The sequence below is a fragment of the Schistocerca cancellata genome, chromosome 10, assembly GCF_023864275.1.
Source record: "Schistocerca cancellata isolate TAMUIC-IGC-003103 chromosome 10, iqSchCanc2.1, whole genome shotgun sequence".
In the NCBI taxonomy this organism is placed as follows: domain Eukaryota; kingdom Metazoa; phylum Arthropoda; class Insecta; order Orthoptera; family Acrididae; genus Schistocerca; species Schistocerca cancellata.
The window spans coordinates 80,674,204-80,691,783 of record NC_064635.1 but is presented as its reverse complement, the minus strand read 5'-3'; the positions used below and the strand labels follow the sequence as shown (position 1 = coordinate 80,691,783).

General features: G+C 41.5%; 1 protein-coding gene across 3 annotated transcripts in view; it reads right to left on the bottom strand.

Moving 5' to 3' along the window:
* The window catches only part of LOC126106570 (ectonucleoside triphosphate diphosphohydrolase 5), a 51,316-nt gene that overhangs the window by 26,903 nt on the left and 6,833 nt on the right, over positions 1-17,580 (bottom strand). For all 3 annotated transcript variants that reach the window (XM_049912911.1, XM_049912913.1, XM_049912912.1), the window contains exons 4-5: positions 13,630-13,709; positions 7,064-7,207 (exon numbers count right to left, since the gene is read on the bottom strand). In XM_049912911.1, coding sequence (XP_049768868.1) covers positions 7,064-7,207; positions 13,630-13,709 — 224 coding nt within the window. The remainder of the gene's footprint in view (positions 1-7,063; positions 7,208-13,629; positions 13,710-17,580) is intronic.

Below are 17,580 nucleotides of genomic sequence, written 5' to 3'. Positions count from 1 at the left end.
CTACTTCTAGTAAAAGGTCCAAAATCATTGGTTCACAAAACTTTCGTCTCAGGGGCAAATAACAGTATACAACACACGGAAAAGTTTCACAGGTCTCATAGATTCTGGGCCTATTTCTAGAAGTAATATGGTGTTTCCCAGTTGAAAACACGATCACGGTGAGCAAGCATATGGGCCTGATGATGGCGAATTGTATCAGTGAAATTGATCACAAAAAATAAAAACTAATATGTACACAGCTGAAGATATTATTATTACTGCACATGAAAAGCTACAGTGTGAAGATCTCTGACCACGGCAGTTTTCTTTCTCACTTCCCATCATTATTGACCCATTAAGCAAAATATATTACGGACACCAGAGACAGTTTCACACATCCATTTCAAACGAATGAGAAAATGCAAACCAATAATAGTCCTGCAAAACAACCACAATCTTAACTTTCTCTCTAGCACTTAGCTCCCTTCTCCTGTAGATGTCTAAATTTTGGATCACTTGCATTTTGTTTATGAATACCACCCACCATTGCAATTGCACAAAACTGCATGCAAGAACACTATTGTTACACCACTGCCATTTACTTGGCAGTTGAAACCCATGGACAAGCTAAAAAGGTATCACTGTGGACTGACACAATAAACTACAGAGGGGCCAAGCTCTGTTCAAAAGCAGTTAGCACATACCATGCTGCCAGGGCCAGAACAGTGCAGATAGGACAAAGTATGGCAGCCAGACTGGCAGTGGTGACAAGGATTACCATACGTCGAAGCTCAAACTATTGTGGCCTATGTGATGAAGAATGATGTACTATCAACAAAGGGGTGGGTTGAGCCACCATTGCAGCTATGCACTGTGTCACCACCCGCAGCCAGCTACAGCAGGTTCTCCACAACAGTCTTTGGTCTGACAAGCGTTGTCCAGCCTGCTGTTACTTGATGCTGCCTGCACTAACTGCTCACTTATAGGCTATGCCTAGGCCTGAAACCACTGGGGCGGGGGGCTGAACTAGAGCCTTTCTGGTGTAGGATCATATGCTGGCCAACTTCTGCAGATCTCAGGGCAACTATCTGATGTACGAGCATACAGAATAGGTTCCCAGATATGTAAGTGGATTGAAGACTTCTCTAGTAATAGAACCCAACATCTTGTCCTTGACAGTGAGTGTTCGTTGAAGATGAGAGTATTGACAGTAAAGTACTCCGGTGAAGAGTGATAGTCCCGCTATTATTTTCTATATCTGGTGGGCAGCAATCTGCTACTGTTTGTTGATGATGCTGTGGTGTATGGGAAAGTGTCGAAGAAGTGTGTCTGTAGGATGATGCAAGATTACTTAGACAAAATTTCTAATTAGTGTGATGAATGGCAGCCAACTCTAAATGCAGAAAAATTTAAGTTAATATGGATGAGTAGGGAAAAACAGAAGCATAATTCTCGGGTGCAGCTTTAGTAGTGTCCTACTTGGGGGGAGATTGGTGTTTAACGTCCCGTCGACAACGAGGTCATTAGAGACGGAGGGCAAGCTCGGGTGAGGGAAGGATGGGGAAGGAAATCGGCCGTGCCCTTTCAAAGGAACCATCCCGGCATTTGCCTGAAGAGATTTAGGGAAATCACGGAAAACCTAAATCAGGATGGCCGGAGACGGGATTGAACCGTCGTCCTCCCGAATGCGAGTCCAGTGTGCTAACCACTGCGCCACCTTGCTCGGTACTGTGTCCTACTTGAGACAGTCATGTTGTTTAAATGTCTGGGCGTAACATTGCAAAACGATATGAAATGGAACAAGTGTGTGAGGATTGTGGTAGGGAAGGCAAATAGTTGACTTCAGTTTACTGAGAGAATTTTAGGAAAGTGTGGGTCATCTGCAAAGGATGTCGTTTGGGATCTGTACCAGGTCAGATTAAAGGGAGAGATCGAAGCAATTCAGAGACAGGCTGCTAGATTTGTTAGTGGTTAGGTTTAAGCAGCACACAAGTATTGCAGAGATGCTCTGAGAACTCAAATGTGAATCCCTGGAGGAAAGGCAATGTTCTTTTGGAGGAACACTACTGAGAAACTTTTAGGAACCGGCATTTGAACCTCACTGCAGAATGATACTACTGCCACCAACATACATTTAGCTTAAGGACCATGAAGATAAGAGACAAGAAACTAGGGCTCATACGGAGCATACAGGCAGTCATTCCTCCGTTGCTCTTTCTGTGTGTGGAACAGGAAAGGAAATTACTAGTAGCTGTACAGGGTACCCTCCGCCACACACTGTACTGTGGCTTGCGGAATATGTATATAGATATCTGGGGGTCCACAGTTCTCACCTGGACTTGACTAGCTGCCTATCCAGAGCCTGCCGTTGCGGTCACAATCTGCTACTGCGGTCTTGCCTCTGCAGGCCACTGCTCCTGCAGCCTATTCTGGGGTCCTCAGTTCACCTCTGCACACTCGGGTGCTTCCTGCACTGAACCAGGAGTCTCCACCAGCTGATGTGACTGATTTTTGCCAAGTGTCATCACTGCATTCTACACACCCGCCTGGTGACTCATGTGGCCCTTCACTCACTGAGGTGCCAACAATGTTAACTTCCCACAGCTGCAACCTTTTTGATACAGTGACATGGTGTGCTGGCCATTCTGTGAAGCCTCATGCCGAACAAAGCACTCGCCACCATTCAGAGCCAGCTGCATCACAGGGTGCTGACTGCAATGTGATGACATGACAATTGTGTGCTTTTTGTATGGAATAAATAAAATATCATATTTACTGCTTCTATGACTTTTCATTGGTCATCCAAATGGCTCCATGTACTACTGCCCTGCTAACTGACTCACAACGTCGCCGCAACCTGTAGTTGCAAGAATAATTACACCCACCATTCTGACCCCCGCTACACTATTGTAGCAATTGTAGAACCCTGTGTTTCATTGCACTATGCTGTGTTCTGCCTGTTGATGCTAGACTGATCCACTGTAAACTCCATCCATAATTCCCATCTTGGGAGTGGGGAGAAACAACCAGCCCTCCATCCATAGTGTCAACACAGATTTAGTACAAAATAAAAAGCCTAAGTGTAGATAACGCACTGCTTGAAGGAGGCGCCAATATTCTCTGCAGCAGGTCACATGCAGTATGATGCTAACTTCCGCAGCTATTGCATAACTCTCTATTGGTGCTCAAGAAAATGTGCACAGCTATGCTTACCAGTCACCAGAATCAGAGTGGAGGGGAAAGAGAACCAGAAGGGAAAATTAAGAGAAAAAAAGTGAAAGGGAAAGGGGGGGGGGGGGTGAGTGGTGGTGAATTATTACACATTGCTTATCAGAATAAAGAAGCCTTGAAGTGGCTATGGGCGTGAATGTTAGCATATGTGTGTGGGGTTGTATGTGTGAATGTGTGTACTAAATCACTCACCAATCCACCATAGGCGAGTGGTTGCCTTTCCCTTATTTTACATATTTCTCCATCCAGAAATTTCCATTATTGTTACAAAACAGACATACAATGTTATTTAGATCATTGGTTAATTGTCTGCCAGGATTCAAATTTATGAGCACGCCTAATAATCAGCTATTGGTAACTGATACAATCAGAGGAAATGACAGCTAAGCTTTAAAGATGATACAGGTAACTGAATGAAAGAGGGTGATTTCATGTCAACTCATACAAGTCAAGAATGAATGTGTCACATCATCACTATTTCAAAGTTTGTCAGGAAAAAAGTTGAAGTGCCACATGTTACCTCTCCAAAACTGCAATATTTTGATTCTTTGGTGATTTATTAAAATGATACAGACCGCTCTATATAAGAGTATCTGCAGAAATGTCATAACAAAGGGAAAATTTTAATAAACCATCAGAAAATTAAAAAAAAATGTTGTTTTGGAAAGGTTTTCCCGCAAACTTTGAAATAGTGATGTGACACATTCACTCTTGAGCTGTATGATTTGAGATCAGTTACCTGCACCATCTTTGAAATTTGTGTGTGTGTGTGTGTGTGTGTGTGTGTGTGTGTGTGTGTAAAAATAAACTACAAAAATTTGTAACTTTTTGCAAATTTCAAAATTATGTTTTGAAAATATGAATAGTCACAGGATGTTAACTGTCCTGAGAAATGATAAAGTGGAAGGACTCCTGTCAGTTATGACACTTCTGTATGAAATTCCTCAACTGTTTAAATATTTGTACATAAGATGAAAGAATCTGAAATTTTCTTGGGTTTTATAAATTATTTTCTCCAAAACCCTGACCCCTATGTTCTAAAAATTTCACGATACGTTGGTTGGTCATTGTACTTCTGGAATGTGCAATGATAGTGGGAATTAATTGTAAGAAATGTTTTCGGTAGACCTAGCTCCACTCTCAAGGTCAAAAAATCATGCACACTTAAAATATTTAACTGTCATGCACACAAGAAATGAAATGGCTCACTGCAAAGTCTTCTAATGTATACTGTGGTCTCTCCATTTCACACACATAACAGGCGGCATTTCTTGGAGAACTGTTATTGCAGTGCGTTTGCCACTCCGGGATGCAAGTCAGTAGTTACGTTACTTGATGAACTTAAGCCACAGGTTTCATAAAAGACCACTCTTCTCTCTCTCTCTCTCTCTCTCTCTCTCTCTCTCTAACAGAATTCCCTTAATGTGCTGTCATTTAGACTTACAAGTTTCATGTTTGTTACTAATGTTGATAGGGTGTGAACAAATCCAGTAGCATCTCTTATAGCATCAACAGCTTCATGCTGGAGATTAAATCTTGTTGCAAGATGTTTACAGAGGCCTCCTACCCTACCACACGCACTTTCTCCATGACCGTTATTGAAAATATCCTTTTTTTGTCGTAATTCCTGTACTGCAGTGCTGACTAAGCTCATAAAGCTGAAAGCAGTTTTTAAAATGAGATGCTGCAGCATCAGTCACATACACGTGTTTAAGGAAATGCATGGCCTCTAGATGCTATTTTCAACAAAGATCAATGATGGACCAATGAAGAAATTCTGGAGCTGTTGAGAGTGACTTTGGAGTTCAGTGCAGCGAACTGCGACTGTAGATTTGGGAATTAAACGTGTGCTGCCAAAATCGTGCCGCAGCTGCTGAATGCTGAACAAGCACAATGTCGCATGGAAGCAAGCTGTGCTTTAAAAAGTAGAGTCCCAAAATGATCCAAACTTTTTTCAAAAATTATCAACAGTGATGAAACCTGGTGCTATGATTATGTTCCTGAATCACAGTAACAATCAAGCCAGTGGAAGACTTCAAGTTCGCCTCGCCCCATGAAAGCTCACCAGATGAAATCAAACATTAAGATTATGCAAATTTGTTTTTTTATGTGAGAGGAGTCGTACAGTTAAGTTTTGTTCCACAGGGTTATAAAGTTAACCAGGACTTCTATTTGGAAGTTTTGAAAAGATTGTGCAACAGTGTATGGTGAAAGTGGCCTGATTTGTGGCACTCAGGTGACTGGTTTTTCCATCATGACAATGCCCCTGCTCACACATCCCTGTCTTTGTCACAATTCTTGACCAAAATGGTATGACTCCTCTTCAGTAACTCTTCCCCCACCACCCCCATTATACTCACCCTCCCTTGCATCCATTGATGTTGCTGAGGAGAAGAAAGAAATGAAGTCAAGCATCACAAAAGAACAATTTTAAAAAAATGTTCTGAAAAATGAAGTAAAAAGTTAGACAAGTGTATATGCACACCTGGAGAGTACATTGAAGGTTTGTGCTTAAAATGTGAACAAATAAGTTAAAAAAATAGTATGGTTTCTTTTGTGCACCCCCTCATATGTAGGAAGGTAAATCAATAAGTAAGTTGCAAAACAGGGTGGAGGCAATATGACTTGTATAGAAAAAAAGAGCACTTCTGTCACACTTACCTGGGGCACTCCTGTTAATACCTCTCCATTAAACACTTACTGTCCAGGATGATGTAATGGGGTTTATCACTTAGGAAGAAAAAAAGAAAATGTGAGCCACTCACATATCTGAGTATAGAGCCAATGCCATAGTCTGTACAATGAAGTATTTTTTAAATACGAGATTTGAAACTTCAGCTTTCCTTTCCATTGCCATACCAGACAGGTCTACAAGTAATTTAATTGAAGCCTTCAGGCCATTTAGTGATTTTATGTAAGACCAGAATTTTCTAATATTCTCTGTAAGATCCTTTCCCTACATATAACGAAGAAAGTTGTATATGTCACACACTGATGTTTTTATAGACACGTAAATTTCTACTTTCACACGTTAACATTTCTGCATTCTTTTACAAACCTGGAGTGCAACATCTGTTTTCTCACAATTTCATGAATTTTGTTATTAAACTGCAGTGGGTCTTATTCGCCATTAATTCACTTACTCGGCACATTATTTTTCAGGTCTCAAATTGTGAGACAACATAACTGGTCAGGAGGTTTCATTCCAGTGCAAACACCTCCTCAGTGAGGAATATTGACCTGCAAGTGTTTCGAGGTTCGATGTGACTCTAGGAAAAAAATTTATGGTATTCCTGAAAAAGAACCTTGGTAGCATTCTGTGACAAGTTAATCTCTTACAAAGGCATTTGAAACATCTATGGACTGAAAGATACAGAAAATTATCACTTGAGCTGCACGCTTGATATGCTGTTATTCTCCATTCCTGTCAGTTGCCAGTTATTCACTTCACCTCAGCATAACTACTGCATCCTGCATAACCAATTATCTGTCTTATGTACTCCTATCTAGGTTTGTCCCTGTGAATTTATTTTCCTTCCATCTCCACTTAACATACAGTTTTCAGCAACAACTCAAATTGTAATGAGTGTCCTAAAATATTCTCTCTCTCTAATTAATTAGATTCCTCATAAGACATTTGTTCCTTGTCATGTCATTGCAGGACATCTACATACCTTATTCGATCAACCAAAGCTTGGAATACGACACACATAAACCATCAGATAACGCCCTACCATAAAACTGCCATAGGTGAAAAATTCACCAAATTAACAAAAACCGTAAATACAAAAATCCTCCTCACCAACAGCCACAATTAACTCTTCTCATACAAATAATGCTATGCCGCACAAACCTCATCCAGCAAGGCATTCGCCTTGTCCCCAGGCAGCAAGCGGAGTCCTGCAGTTGCCTTCATGGCGAGTGGTGTGTGTCCCCATTCTTCACGGGGAACAAATGCTTTTGCACGGTCCAAAAGTTCCTGCAGACTTTCAGCACCCTGTAAGTTATCAAATGCATATAGTAGTACTTACATTTTGAAATGGTCAACTCTGTCAATATTATAAATGTAGAAAATTTATATGTAAATATTACAGAAAATAAAAACTGAAACCTTATGAAAATAAAACTTTATGAAAATATGACATTTGCTGTAACACAAATTAGTCTTACGAAGAAACAGCCAGGAGGACAAGCTTAAACATTTCTGCAGGGAAAACCACTTTTTTTTTAATCAAAAATTCACCCAAATTTCTGAAAACATATATTGGCCAAATTGAAAAGGTTAAAAAAATTTAATATCTTGGGAAAATGACTCAAGAAGATGGTTTGGAAAATAGCTGCTGTTGAGAAAAGGATACACAGAATGGCAAAGGCTTATGGTATAACCAAAGACTTTTACAAGGCAAAATGCCTCTAGAAATGCAAAAAATAGGCATTAGAAAAAAGCAGTGAAGCCAGAATGTCTACCGTATTTACTCGAATCTAAGCCGCACTCGAATCTAAGCCGCACTTGAAAAATGAGACTCGAAATAAAGGAAAAAAAAAAAAAATTCTCGAATCTAAGCCGCACCTGAAATCTGAGACTCGAAATTTAAGGGGAGAAAAAAGTTTTAGGCCGCACCTCCAAATCGAAACAAAGTTGGTACATTCTAATATGAGACACAATTAAGGTCGAATGAATGACGATGCAGCTACAGTAGTTTGGTTCGAGTCGTAAGCTTAGCAGTTAAGCTTTACCAGGTAGCCATTGCTATGCGTCAGGCGCTCCGTCCGTATTTATACGGGTACCCTTCGTTTTTCACGTGCTTCGTCTGGTTTGAATCGATTGCTTATTTTGCTTGGAGCTGATAAGTGCCGTTTTCTTTGTTATAGGTGTTTACGTCACTCTAAGCTGAAAATGCGTTACTGTACTGTGTCATGCATTGTTTGTCGCATTCTGATAGTGCGTGTTTATGGCCTGTCGCCGCTCGCGGCATGGCTTGCTTTTGTGCGCGCTACTGCCGCTTACAATTAAAACAAAGAGAGGAATTGTCTCATAACCGAAACAACGGCAAGAGACTGCTATTTGTTGTTACTTACACTGCTGCTTTCTTTGATAATGATCAACAAGAACCAAATAACAGACTGCGTAAGATAGAACATAGTTCTGAATTAGAGTTAGGCGAAAATTTTTCTCCGTTTGAAAATCTTTGCGGCCGCTTCTTTAGTACATCAAATTCTGCACAGAAATTAGTCATCTTAGATTTAAAAATCTAGTCAGTTGCCGTGCTTCATTTCTGACTGTATCACTATTAGGCATAAGAATAATACGAATATAAACATGAAACGATACGTATATTCTTCCGCGTTTGCTGTTGTCTCACTCTAGTTTCGTAGTTTATTAGGCAGACAGGATTTAAATGAGATAGCAGCAAACACGAAAGAATACATGGCAAAATGTTTATATTCGTATTATTCTTATGGTGAAGAGAATACTGCATGTGATTCACATTTCATCTGGTTTCTATTAGCAACCATCTCTTCTCACATGTAGAAAAAAATTCAGAACGTAGAGTTGGCCATATTGACAAACATCCCAAACAGTCTTGCCAGTCGGATTTTCGTATTACATTGAAATTCTGCTACATTCGAAGATGAACAATACGGAATTTGTATTTACTTCGTTGAGTAATGTATGAAAATGCAGTGGTCGAAACTCGGGGTGGAGAAAAAAAGCTCGTTTCCACATTTTTTTTTAATTTATTTACTGACGCAGAGGTTTTGGCGCCAGTATTTATCTTTGTGCCTACGAAGTATGCCCGTGTAGCGCTACATATATTCGACGGCAGAAGTTAGTTGTGGCGGCACCTACCAACATTTTTCAGAACTTCCGCTTGCTTTGCACTCGATTCTAAGCCGCTGGCGGTTTTTTGGATGAAAAAAAGTGTGGCTTAGATTCGAGTAAATACGGTATATGCAAGCAAATGTCTAGTGTTAAATATAATTTTGTTAACAACAATATAAGAAAAAGATAGATTTCTGCTCGCTATAAAGATGACACACTGAGTTCCAGAAAAGACACTTATACATTGGCTTTGGTCAAAGCCTACTTCAGAAAAGGAAACACACACACACACACACACACACACACACACACAAAATTGCCATCTCCTGCAGCTTGGGCTGCACTGGAACCCTCATGTCAAATGGAAGCAGCAATATGGAGGGGGTGGGGAAAGGGAAGGAATAGCAGGGTACAGGTAGTGATTAGATAAGAGCACTGTCTGGTGGAGTTTGCAGGGACTAAATTGCCAACATGCACAGCATTGGGAGGCTCTGGAGCAGGGAGGCGGAGAGAGGGGAATGGGGAGTGAAAAAGAAAAGAAGTGGTGAAAGGAAAAGATGGACGGGTGCATTGGCAGAGGGTGGCACACAAAGAGGGCTACAGGATCAGAATAGGGAGGACGCGATAGCACAGACAGGGTGGAAACTGCTGGTTGGAGGGTGCGAGGACAGCAGTTTACCATAGGTCGAGGCTGAGATAATGTGTCGTAAGGAGAACTCCCATCCGTGCAGTTCAGAAAAGTTGATGGTGGAGTGAGGGATCTCAATGGCTCAGGTAGTGAAGTAGTCATTGTGAAATCAAGTGAGTTGTGTTAAGGTGCATGTTGTGACACAGGGCAGCCTACTTTGCTCTTGGCCACAGTTTAGTGGTTGCTGATTATCCTAGTGGACAACTGACTGGTAGTCATACCAATATAAAAAGCTGTGCACTGATTTCAGCAAAGCTGGTATACGACATGACTACTTTCATAGGTGCCCTGGCTTCTGATGGGGTAGAATAAGTCTCTGGCATGACTGGAATAAGAAGTTCTGGATGGATGGATTGGTAAAGTCTTGCACCTGGGTCTCCCACATGGATATAATCCCTGTGGCAAGGCAGATGGGATTGCAAGTGGCACAGGGATGAATTACGAGGTTGTAGAAGTTGAGTGGATGACAGAACACTGCTTTAGAAGGGTAGATTATCCCTTATTTAAGGGCACAATGATATGTAATCAAAGCCCTGACGAAGGATGCAGTTCAGTTGTTCCAGTCTACGGTGGTATTTGGTGACAAAGGGGCACTCCTTTGTAGTTGACCTTGGAGGTGGTGGGAGGATTGGTGGTGTGTGGGGAAATGGCATGGGATATCTATTTACAGACTAGGTCGGAGGATAGTGTCTGTCTGTGAAGACTGCGGTGAAACCCTCAGCATACTGGGCAAGGGGGTTATTGGCACTACAGGTACATTATCCCTGGCTGGCCAAGTTTTATGGGAAGGATTGTTTTGTGTGAAAAAGGATGACAGCTGTAAAAGGCAGGTACTGATGGTGGTTGATGGGTTTAATGTGGACAAAGGTATGGATGGAGCCATCAGAGAGGTCAAAATACAGGAAGGTGGCACACTGATGAGGAGGACTAGGTGAAGCAGATTGGAGAGAAGGCGGTGATATGAAGATATGAGGATAGTGTATCTTGGCCATGTGACCAGTTCATGAAGATATCATCAATGAACCTGAGCAAGACAAGGGTTTGGTGTATTGGAAGGCTAGGAAGATCTCTACTCAGGCATAGTGGACTGCCATGTGGGAGCCCATGGCTGTGCCACAGATTTGTTTGTGTACTTTCCCTTCAAAGGCGAGTAGCTCAGAGTTAGAATAAGTTAGTAAGTGTATGAGGAATGAGGTAGTGGGTTTGGAGTCTGAAAGACATTGGGAAAGGTAGTGTTCAATAGTGGTAAAATCATGGTCATGAGAGATGTTGGTGTAGAGGGAAGTGGAGTTAACAGTGACAAGTAGGGATCCAGAGAGTAAAGGGGTGGGGATTGTGGAGAATTGGTGAAGGAAGTGGTTGGTATCTTTGACATGGGAGGCTAGATTACGGGCAATTGGTTGGAAGTGTTGGTCCAATGAGGGCCAAAATACTTTCAGTGAGGGCAAAGTAACCAGCTACAATGGGGCTTGGTTTGTGGGGAGCATGATTGAGGTGGGTGTGTGGCATATCATAGAGGTGAGGAGGAAAATGGATGCAGGGGAAGGGCTCTGGGAAGGGCAAAAGGCTTTCAGCAGGGACTGGAACTTATGTTGGACTTCCGTGATGGGATCACTTTTGTCGAGTTTATAGATGGAGGAGTCAGATAATTAGCAGATCCTTCAGCCATGTAGTCACTGTTCATAACAACAGTGGTGGAACCTTTATCTCTTCTCCTTTTTTAGCTCCAGATTCCACCTCCCACTTTTGCCATGACCTCCCTCAGCTCCATGTCCCACAGCCTCCCAATGCTGCATCCATTGGCACTCTAGTCCTTGCACACTCCACCTAACAGCACTCTCCTCTTCCCCTACCAGTATCCTGCTTCACCGTCTCTGCCCCCTCCAGACTGCTTATTCCATTCTATGTGACAGTTGCATTTCAGTCTGAGCTGTCAGAGATGGCGATCTTGTGTGCATGAGGTGTGCTTGCTTGTATGAATGAATGTGTGTGTGTGTGTGTGTGTGTGTGTGTGTGTGTGTGTGTGTGTGTGTGTGTGGTTTCCCTTTTCTGAAGAAGGCTTTGGCTGAAAGCTAATTTGTAAGTGTGTTTGTGACACCATTACAGTGAGCAGCAATCTATCTTTTCCTTATATTGATGATACAACCTGGAGTTTCCATTGTATAATTTAGGTAAATTAGAAATATTAGAAGAATGAATCATTACAACAATATTAGGCTCATGAAAAGCTACACAAGGTTTTAAATTATTTAGTAGTAATCAAATTTATTGAAACATTGAAAACATATGAGGAATACTGAGGAAATGAGGACTGTTAGTTATTGGACATTTATGTCAAATGAAAGCTCAAAAAGATCTTCAAATAACTGTTAGATAAGAAGTTAACAATAAGTTGGATCCATGAAATTAAAAAGGGTTTAGAAAAAAATAATATAAAAGCTGAAGAAACAACTGACGGAAATGTTTAGCAGTGTGGAATATTGAAGGATTCCAAAGTAGAAGAGTGGGGGAAAGAAATAACAGGTATCAAGCAGTCAGATGATGAAGATGATGTTTGGTTTGTGGGGCGTTCAACTGTGCAGGTATCAGCGCCCGTACAAATTCCCAATCTTTGCTCAGTCCAATCTCAGCACTTTCATGAATGATGATGAAACGATGAGGACAACACAAACACCCAGCCATCTCGAGGCAGGTGAAAATCCCTAACCCCGCCGGGAATGCAACCCAGTCAAGCAGTCAGGACACGGCGAGAAAAAACATAGTGTACAGATGAAATAGTACAGGAAGAAAATAAGACATCAATGAATAAGGAGTTAAAATTGGCATGTCATCGTTAGTTGGCCCATCTGAAAGTGGTGAGGTAGGAGGTAATGGGTGGGGGAAGGGGGGGGGGAGGGGTTATGAATAGCATTACAAAGAAGTAAAATACAAGTGTACTACAGTTGCCCGACTAGACATTTTTAATAATATCCCTCTAAGTATTAGTGTGCCTCCGTAGCTCAGTGGAGGATCGGGTTCAACTCCTAGCACTGCCAGGTATTTTTGCTTGGTGTAAGAACACGAACAAGGTGCACCCAGCCTCTTGATGCCAGCTGATGAGCTACTTAAAACAGAAGCAGTGACTCCAACACCAAAAAAGCTGACATGGCCGGAAGAGCAGTGTGCTGATCCCCTATCCCTCCATTACTGGACCCGATGATGCCATTGGCAGAGGATGACGTGGCCATCAGCCAGTCTCGATTGGTCCATGAGAGCCAGAAAATGAGTCATTGCTTTGCCTTTGAATATTAGAATTTGACCACATTGTTGTGGAACATTAAAAGCAAGTGTAAAACAAAGGCAACATTTTGACTGCCTTTGCCACAACCCTCTTCAGAGGCAACGATAGGACACGGACCAGTGCAAAGACAGTCAAAATGACAATACTGTTTCTTTCTTTTCTTGTTTTGCTAAATGATGTAGCCTAATACCCAAATGACCATGGAAGTCTATGAGCAGACGTCACTGTTACAGGGTAAGAGGAAAACAAGGAAAGGATTAAGAGGTGAAGAGACAGGTAAAGAATTAATTGGTCAGAACTGATGTTTGTGAGTGTCATGAGAAAGTGTTTCAACAATAAATGGCTGGAGAAAACTGTTCAAATGTGAGTGGATAGTGTGCAAATAATATGTCTGAACACACATTCTATTTCCTGCCTGTTGTGTACCTGTTTAACACTTATGAGCAGTGAGAAGGAAATGGGATGACATCTAATTTCTGCTATGAGTACACGCCTTGGAAATATTATAGATATGTCCAAGATAGCTCATAAACCAACTTGTGGGAATTTGCTATACATCAGGCACCTGTCAGAGATAAGATACTTTGAGGTGATACTGGAATGATGTCAGAACCATGTATTACTCACCTTCACAGGATTATCAGCAAATGACGAGAGGCCAGGTTTCACCTGAACAAACAGCTCATCGTCCAGTTTTAGATTCTTATCTGTATATGATAACACACATATTATAAAAGTGCAGTTGCTTTACACATTAATATAACAAACTACATGGTATTCAGAGTTATACAAGAATATCTTCCCAGCAGAAACACTAGTCTGTTATACAAGTGTGCACACACCCTGGCAAATTATACACAGTAAAGCATAACGTGAAACTGAAATCTTTCATAACAGTGACACAGTGTTAGCTTATTTCAACCAACTCCTCCACAACCCACCCTCCACAACTATTTTCCTTGGTACCTCTGCCAATAATAATAATAGCAGCAGCAGGAGAAATGATTTTATTCTCTTTCCCACTTCTTGCCTGTCCTGCTTGTGTTATTAAACTCTTATCTTTTTCATCCCTTTAACAGTGGCTTCCTTAGGTTACAGGTCACAAATTAATTCATTTTGGCAAAGTCTGGCTACAGCCAGACTAAAATTACTCCATAGCAGATTCTTACTAGCCACTTTAAACACAGTTCCTTCAATCAAAGATTGTGATATCATGTGGAAAATTAACATTGTAACAATAAGCCAAAACAAAGCGTCAATTTACTTGCAAAGCAGCTGATGCACTCAGAACACGCATCATGTAAAAACTGAAATGACGAGTCCCACTTGCGGGCTATTTGGTTATAACCTGACATAGTGAAAGAACATCAGAATGGGTCTTAACCATGGAGATGCCATTGGTAACACAGTAAAGCATCATCACCATTAGCATCATATGCAATTACAAGATTTTGCACTGTTAACATAGATTTTATTTTATTGGGAGTGTGGGAATTTAGAATCCATAACACTTTGCTAGTAAGTCTTTCGTATCCCTGTGTTCTCCCTTTTAACAGAAGTTGTGTTATGACCATTTTGTTAATCTGTGTGCAATAAATGTGTGTGTTCCAACTGAATACTGCCTGTAAATTACTCTGCTAACAAGATATTAAAACGGGCTTCAAATAAGACTACCACGTCTTGATTTTAAGGTGCTGACAACGGAATGTGGGAATTTATTTTGAGCCAACTGAGATAGTAATTTTTTCCCATCATTATGATGCAACTGTGGAACCATTTATGTCATTTTGAAATTTTATTTATCATGTTTCTCTTTTTCTTTTCCCCCCAAGAGCATGCTATGGTCACGTCACAAAATGTATGCATTCAGAGAGGCAAGTGGTACAGTAAGAGGAAAAGACCATGCAAGCATGTGCAATACGACTTGTGAAATTACAGTGGCAAACATTGGTCATCTCACTGTTAGCAATAGAGGCCGTTCAGGCTGTGGCACCTACTGACATGACTTCTTGTGGCGTGTGGATAGTAGACTATGCCACCTAACCTGGTTGGAAAGGCTATCAAATACCAATAGAACATTTAAATTACTTGTGGTAAGACACGACCAAGTCAAGTTTTATCTTTAGGTTCACCACAGTGCACGACACACCGGAAGGTGGACAAATTTCAAACAATTCTACAAACCACTTCAAGTAACATCTGGCAGCCAATGAGGTTTAGTCTTCCTCTGGATGCTTTCCCATGAATAGTGCTGGATGGTGATTAATGCTTTCCTTCAGACTACATCATGGTAGGGTAGGTGCAGTTTTATGCACTGTTGTCCACAGTAACCCTTAGCAATGTTTAGCAACAAGCAAGGTGTCTTTGACCCCATTCTGCTGCCATGCACAAGCAAACTTCATTCCTAGCATGCTTACCTATCTACAAAGAAGAGACATACTAGGGTAAATATTAAGTATTTTTTAATGTATGTTTCACATACAGTAATGTTCTGTGCCAACAAACTTCAGACATGTGTATAGTTTTTATTAGCAAGTCTTAAGCTCCATACAACACATTTCATTTTGCTGATGCTCTACAATTAGAAGAAACAGTGAACATAATGAATGCTGCAGACTGTAATCTCTCCCTGCAGGAGAGGGAGAGAGGGAGAGAGGGGGGGGGAGGTTCGTCATTCCAACCAGGAATGAGTTTGTTCTGGATAGAAGTGATCTAGACAACAACAAGCAACTGAAGAAGATGGGACAGCAGCTGAAATGATAAAGTGTGGACCCAACAAGTTGGTAGACAATGTAACCAAGGTTATCTGCCACATTTAGAGGACTAGAGGTTACCAAAAGGATGCGATCACAGTGCCAACCCATAAGAAAGGGGACAAGAGGGTTGCAGACAACTGCAGAGGAACACTGCTACCAGACGTCAGTTACATGGTGCTACTGAAACCCATCCTGCTGAACAGATAGAAAGTACAGTTGGAGACCATCAAGCTGGATTTAAAAAGGAAAAACGATGCACACACCACCTATTTCCCTAAAAAATAACCAACAGTGCAGAGAGCCTGAAAGAACAAAAAGATAGGGAAATATCTAGGGCCTTCAAAAAGGCATATGACTCCATTGATAGATTCTTGAAAGGATCATGAAGAAAAAGGACTAGACAACACTATACAGGGGAACTAAAACCAGAATTTCTGACAAAGGCAAGAGTGGTGATGAGATACAGTGGAGTACTATCGGAAGAGTTGAGATCAAGCCAGCATCAAACAGGGATATGGATTTTCACCAATTTGGTTCACAGGACAAAGTGATCAGAAAGTGGACAGCAATAAACAAGAAATGGGAATACCAAAGATGCACAGGGAGGCCAAAAAGCCACAGGATCCAAATGGATTGCCTAGCCTTTGCACATGACAGTGAAAGTACAGAAAGATACACAAAAACACGAATTGATAACCTAAGCAAGACAGCTAGAAAGATATAGGGATTGAGGATCCCCACAAAACGTGAGCACTGAGCACCACCGGGGACTGCAAAACATCAGAAGCACCATGCAAAGTGTGGACACATTTAAATACTTGGGAGAATATACAACAAAAAGAAATGGGAGCAGTGAGGGAATCACAGAGTGGATGAAGATGAGCTCAAACTTCTGAATGACTATATACACTGAAGAGCCAAATAAACTGATACACATGCTTAATATCGTGTAGGGCCCCCGCAACCATGTAGAAGTGCGGGAACATGTCATGGCATGGACTGAAGCAGTGCTGGAGGGAATTGACAACATGAATCCTGCAGGACTTCCATCAATCCATAAGAGTATGAGAGGGTGGAGATTTCTTCTAAACAGCATGTTGCACGGCATCCCATATATGCTCAATGATGTTCATGTCTGGGAAGTTTGGTAGCCAGTGGAAGCGTTTAAACTCGGAAGAGCATTACTTGAGCAAATTCATAGCAATTCTGGATGTGTGGGCTGTCTGATTTCCCTGCTGGAATTGCCAATGGACATGAATGGATGCCAGTGATCAGAGAGGATGCTTACATACTTGTCCCCTGTCAGTGTCATATCTAGATGTGTCAGTGGTCCCATATCACTCCAACTGCACACGTCCCACACCATTAAAGAGCCTCCACCAGCTTGAACAGTCCCTTGCTGACATGCATGGTGCATGGATTCATGAGGTTGTCTCCATACCCCGTGTACAACCATCTGCTCAATACAATTTGAAATGAGACTCTAACAACCAGGCAACATGTTTTCAGTCAACAACAGTCCTATGTCGGTATTGACAACAGGCGCAGGTGAGATGTAAAGCTTTGTGTCATGCAGTCATCAATGGTACACGAGTGGGCCTTCAGCTCCAAAGAGCCATATTCATGATGTTCTGTTGAATGATTCGCATATTGGTACTCGTTGAAGGCCCAGCACTGAAATCTGCAAGGGTTGCACTTCTGTCATCTTGGACATTTCTCTTCAGTCATCATTGGTCCTGTTCCTGCAGAATCTTTTTCCAGCTGCAGTGATATCCGAGATTTGATGTTTTACCGGATTCCCAATATTCACAGTACACTCATG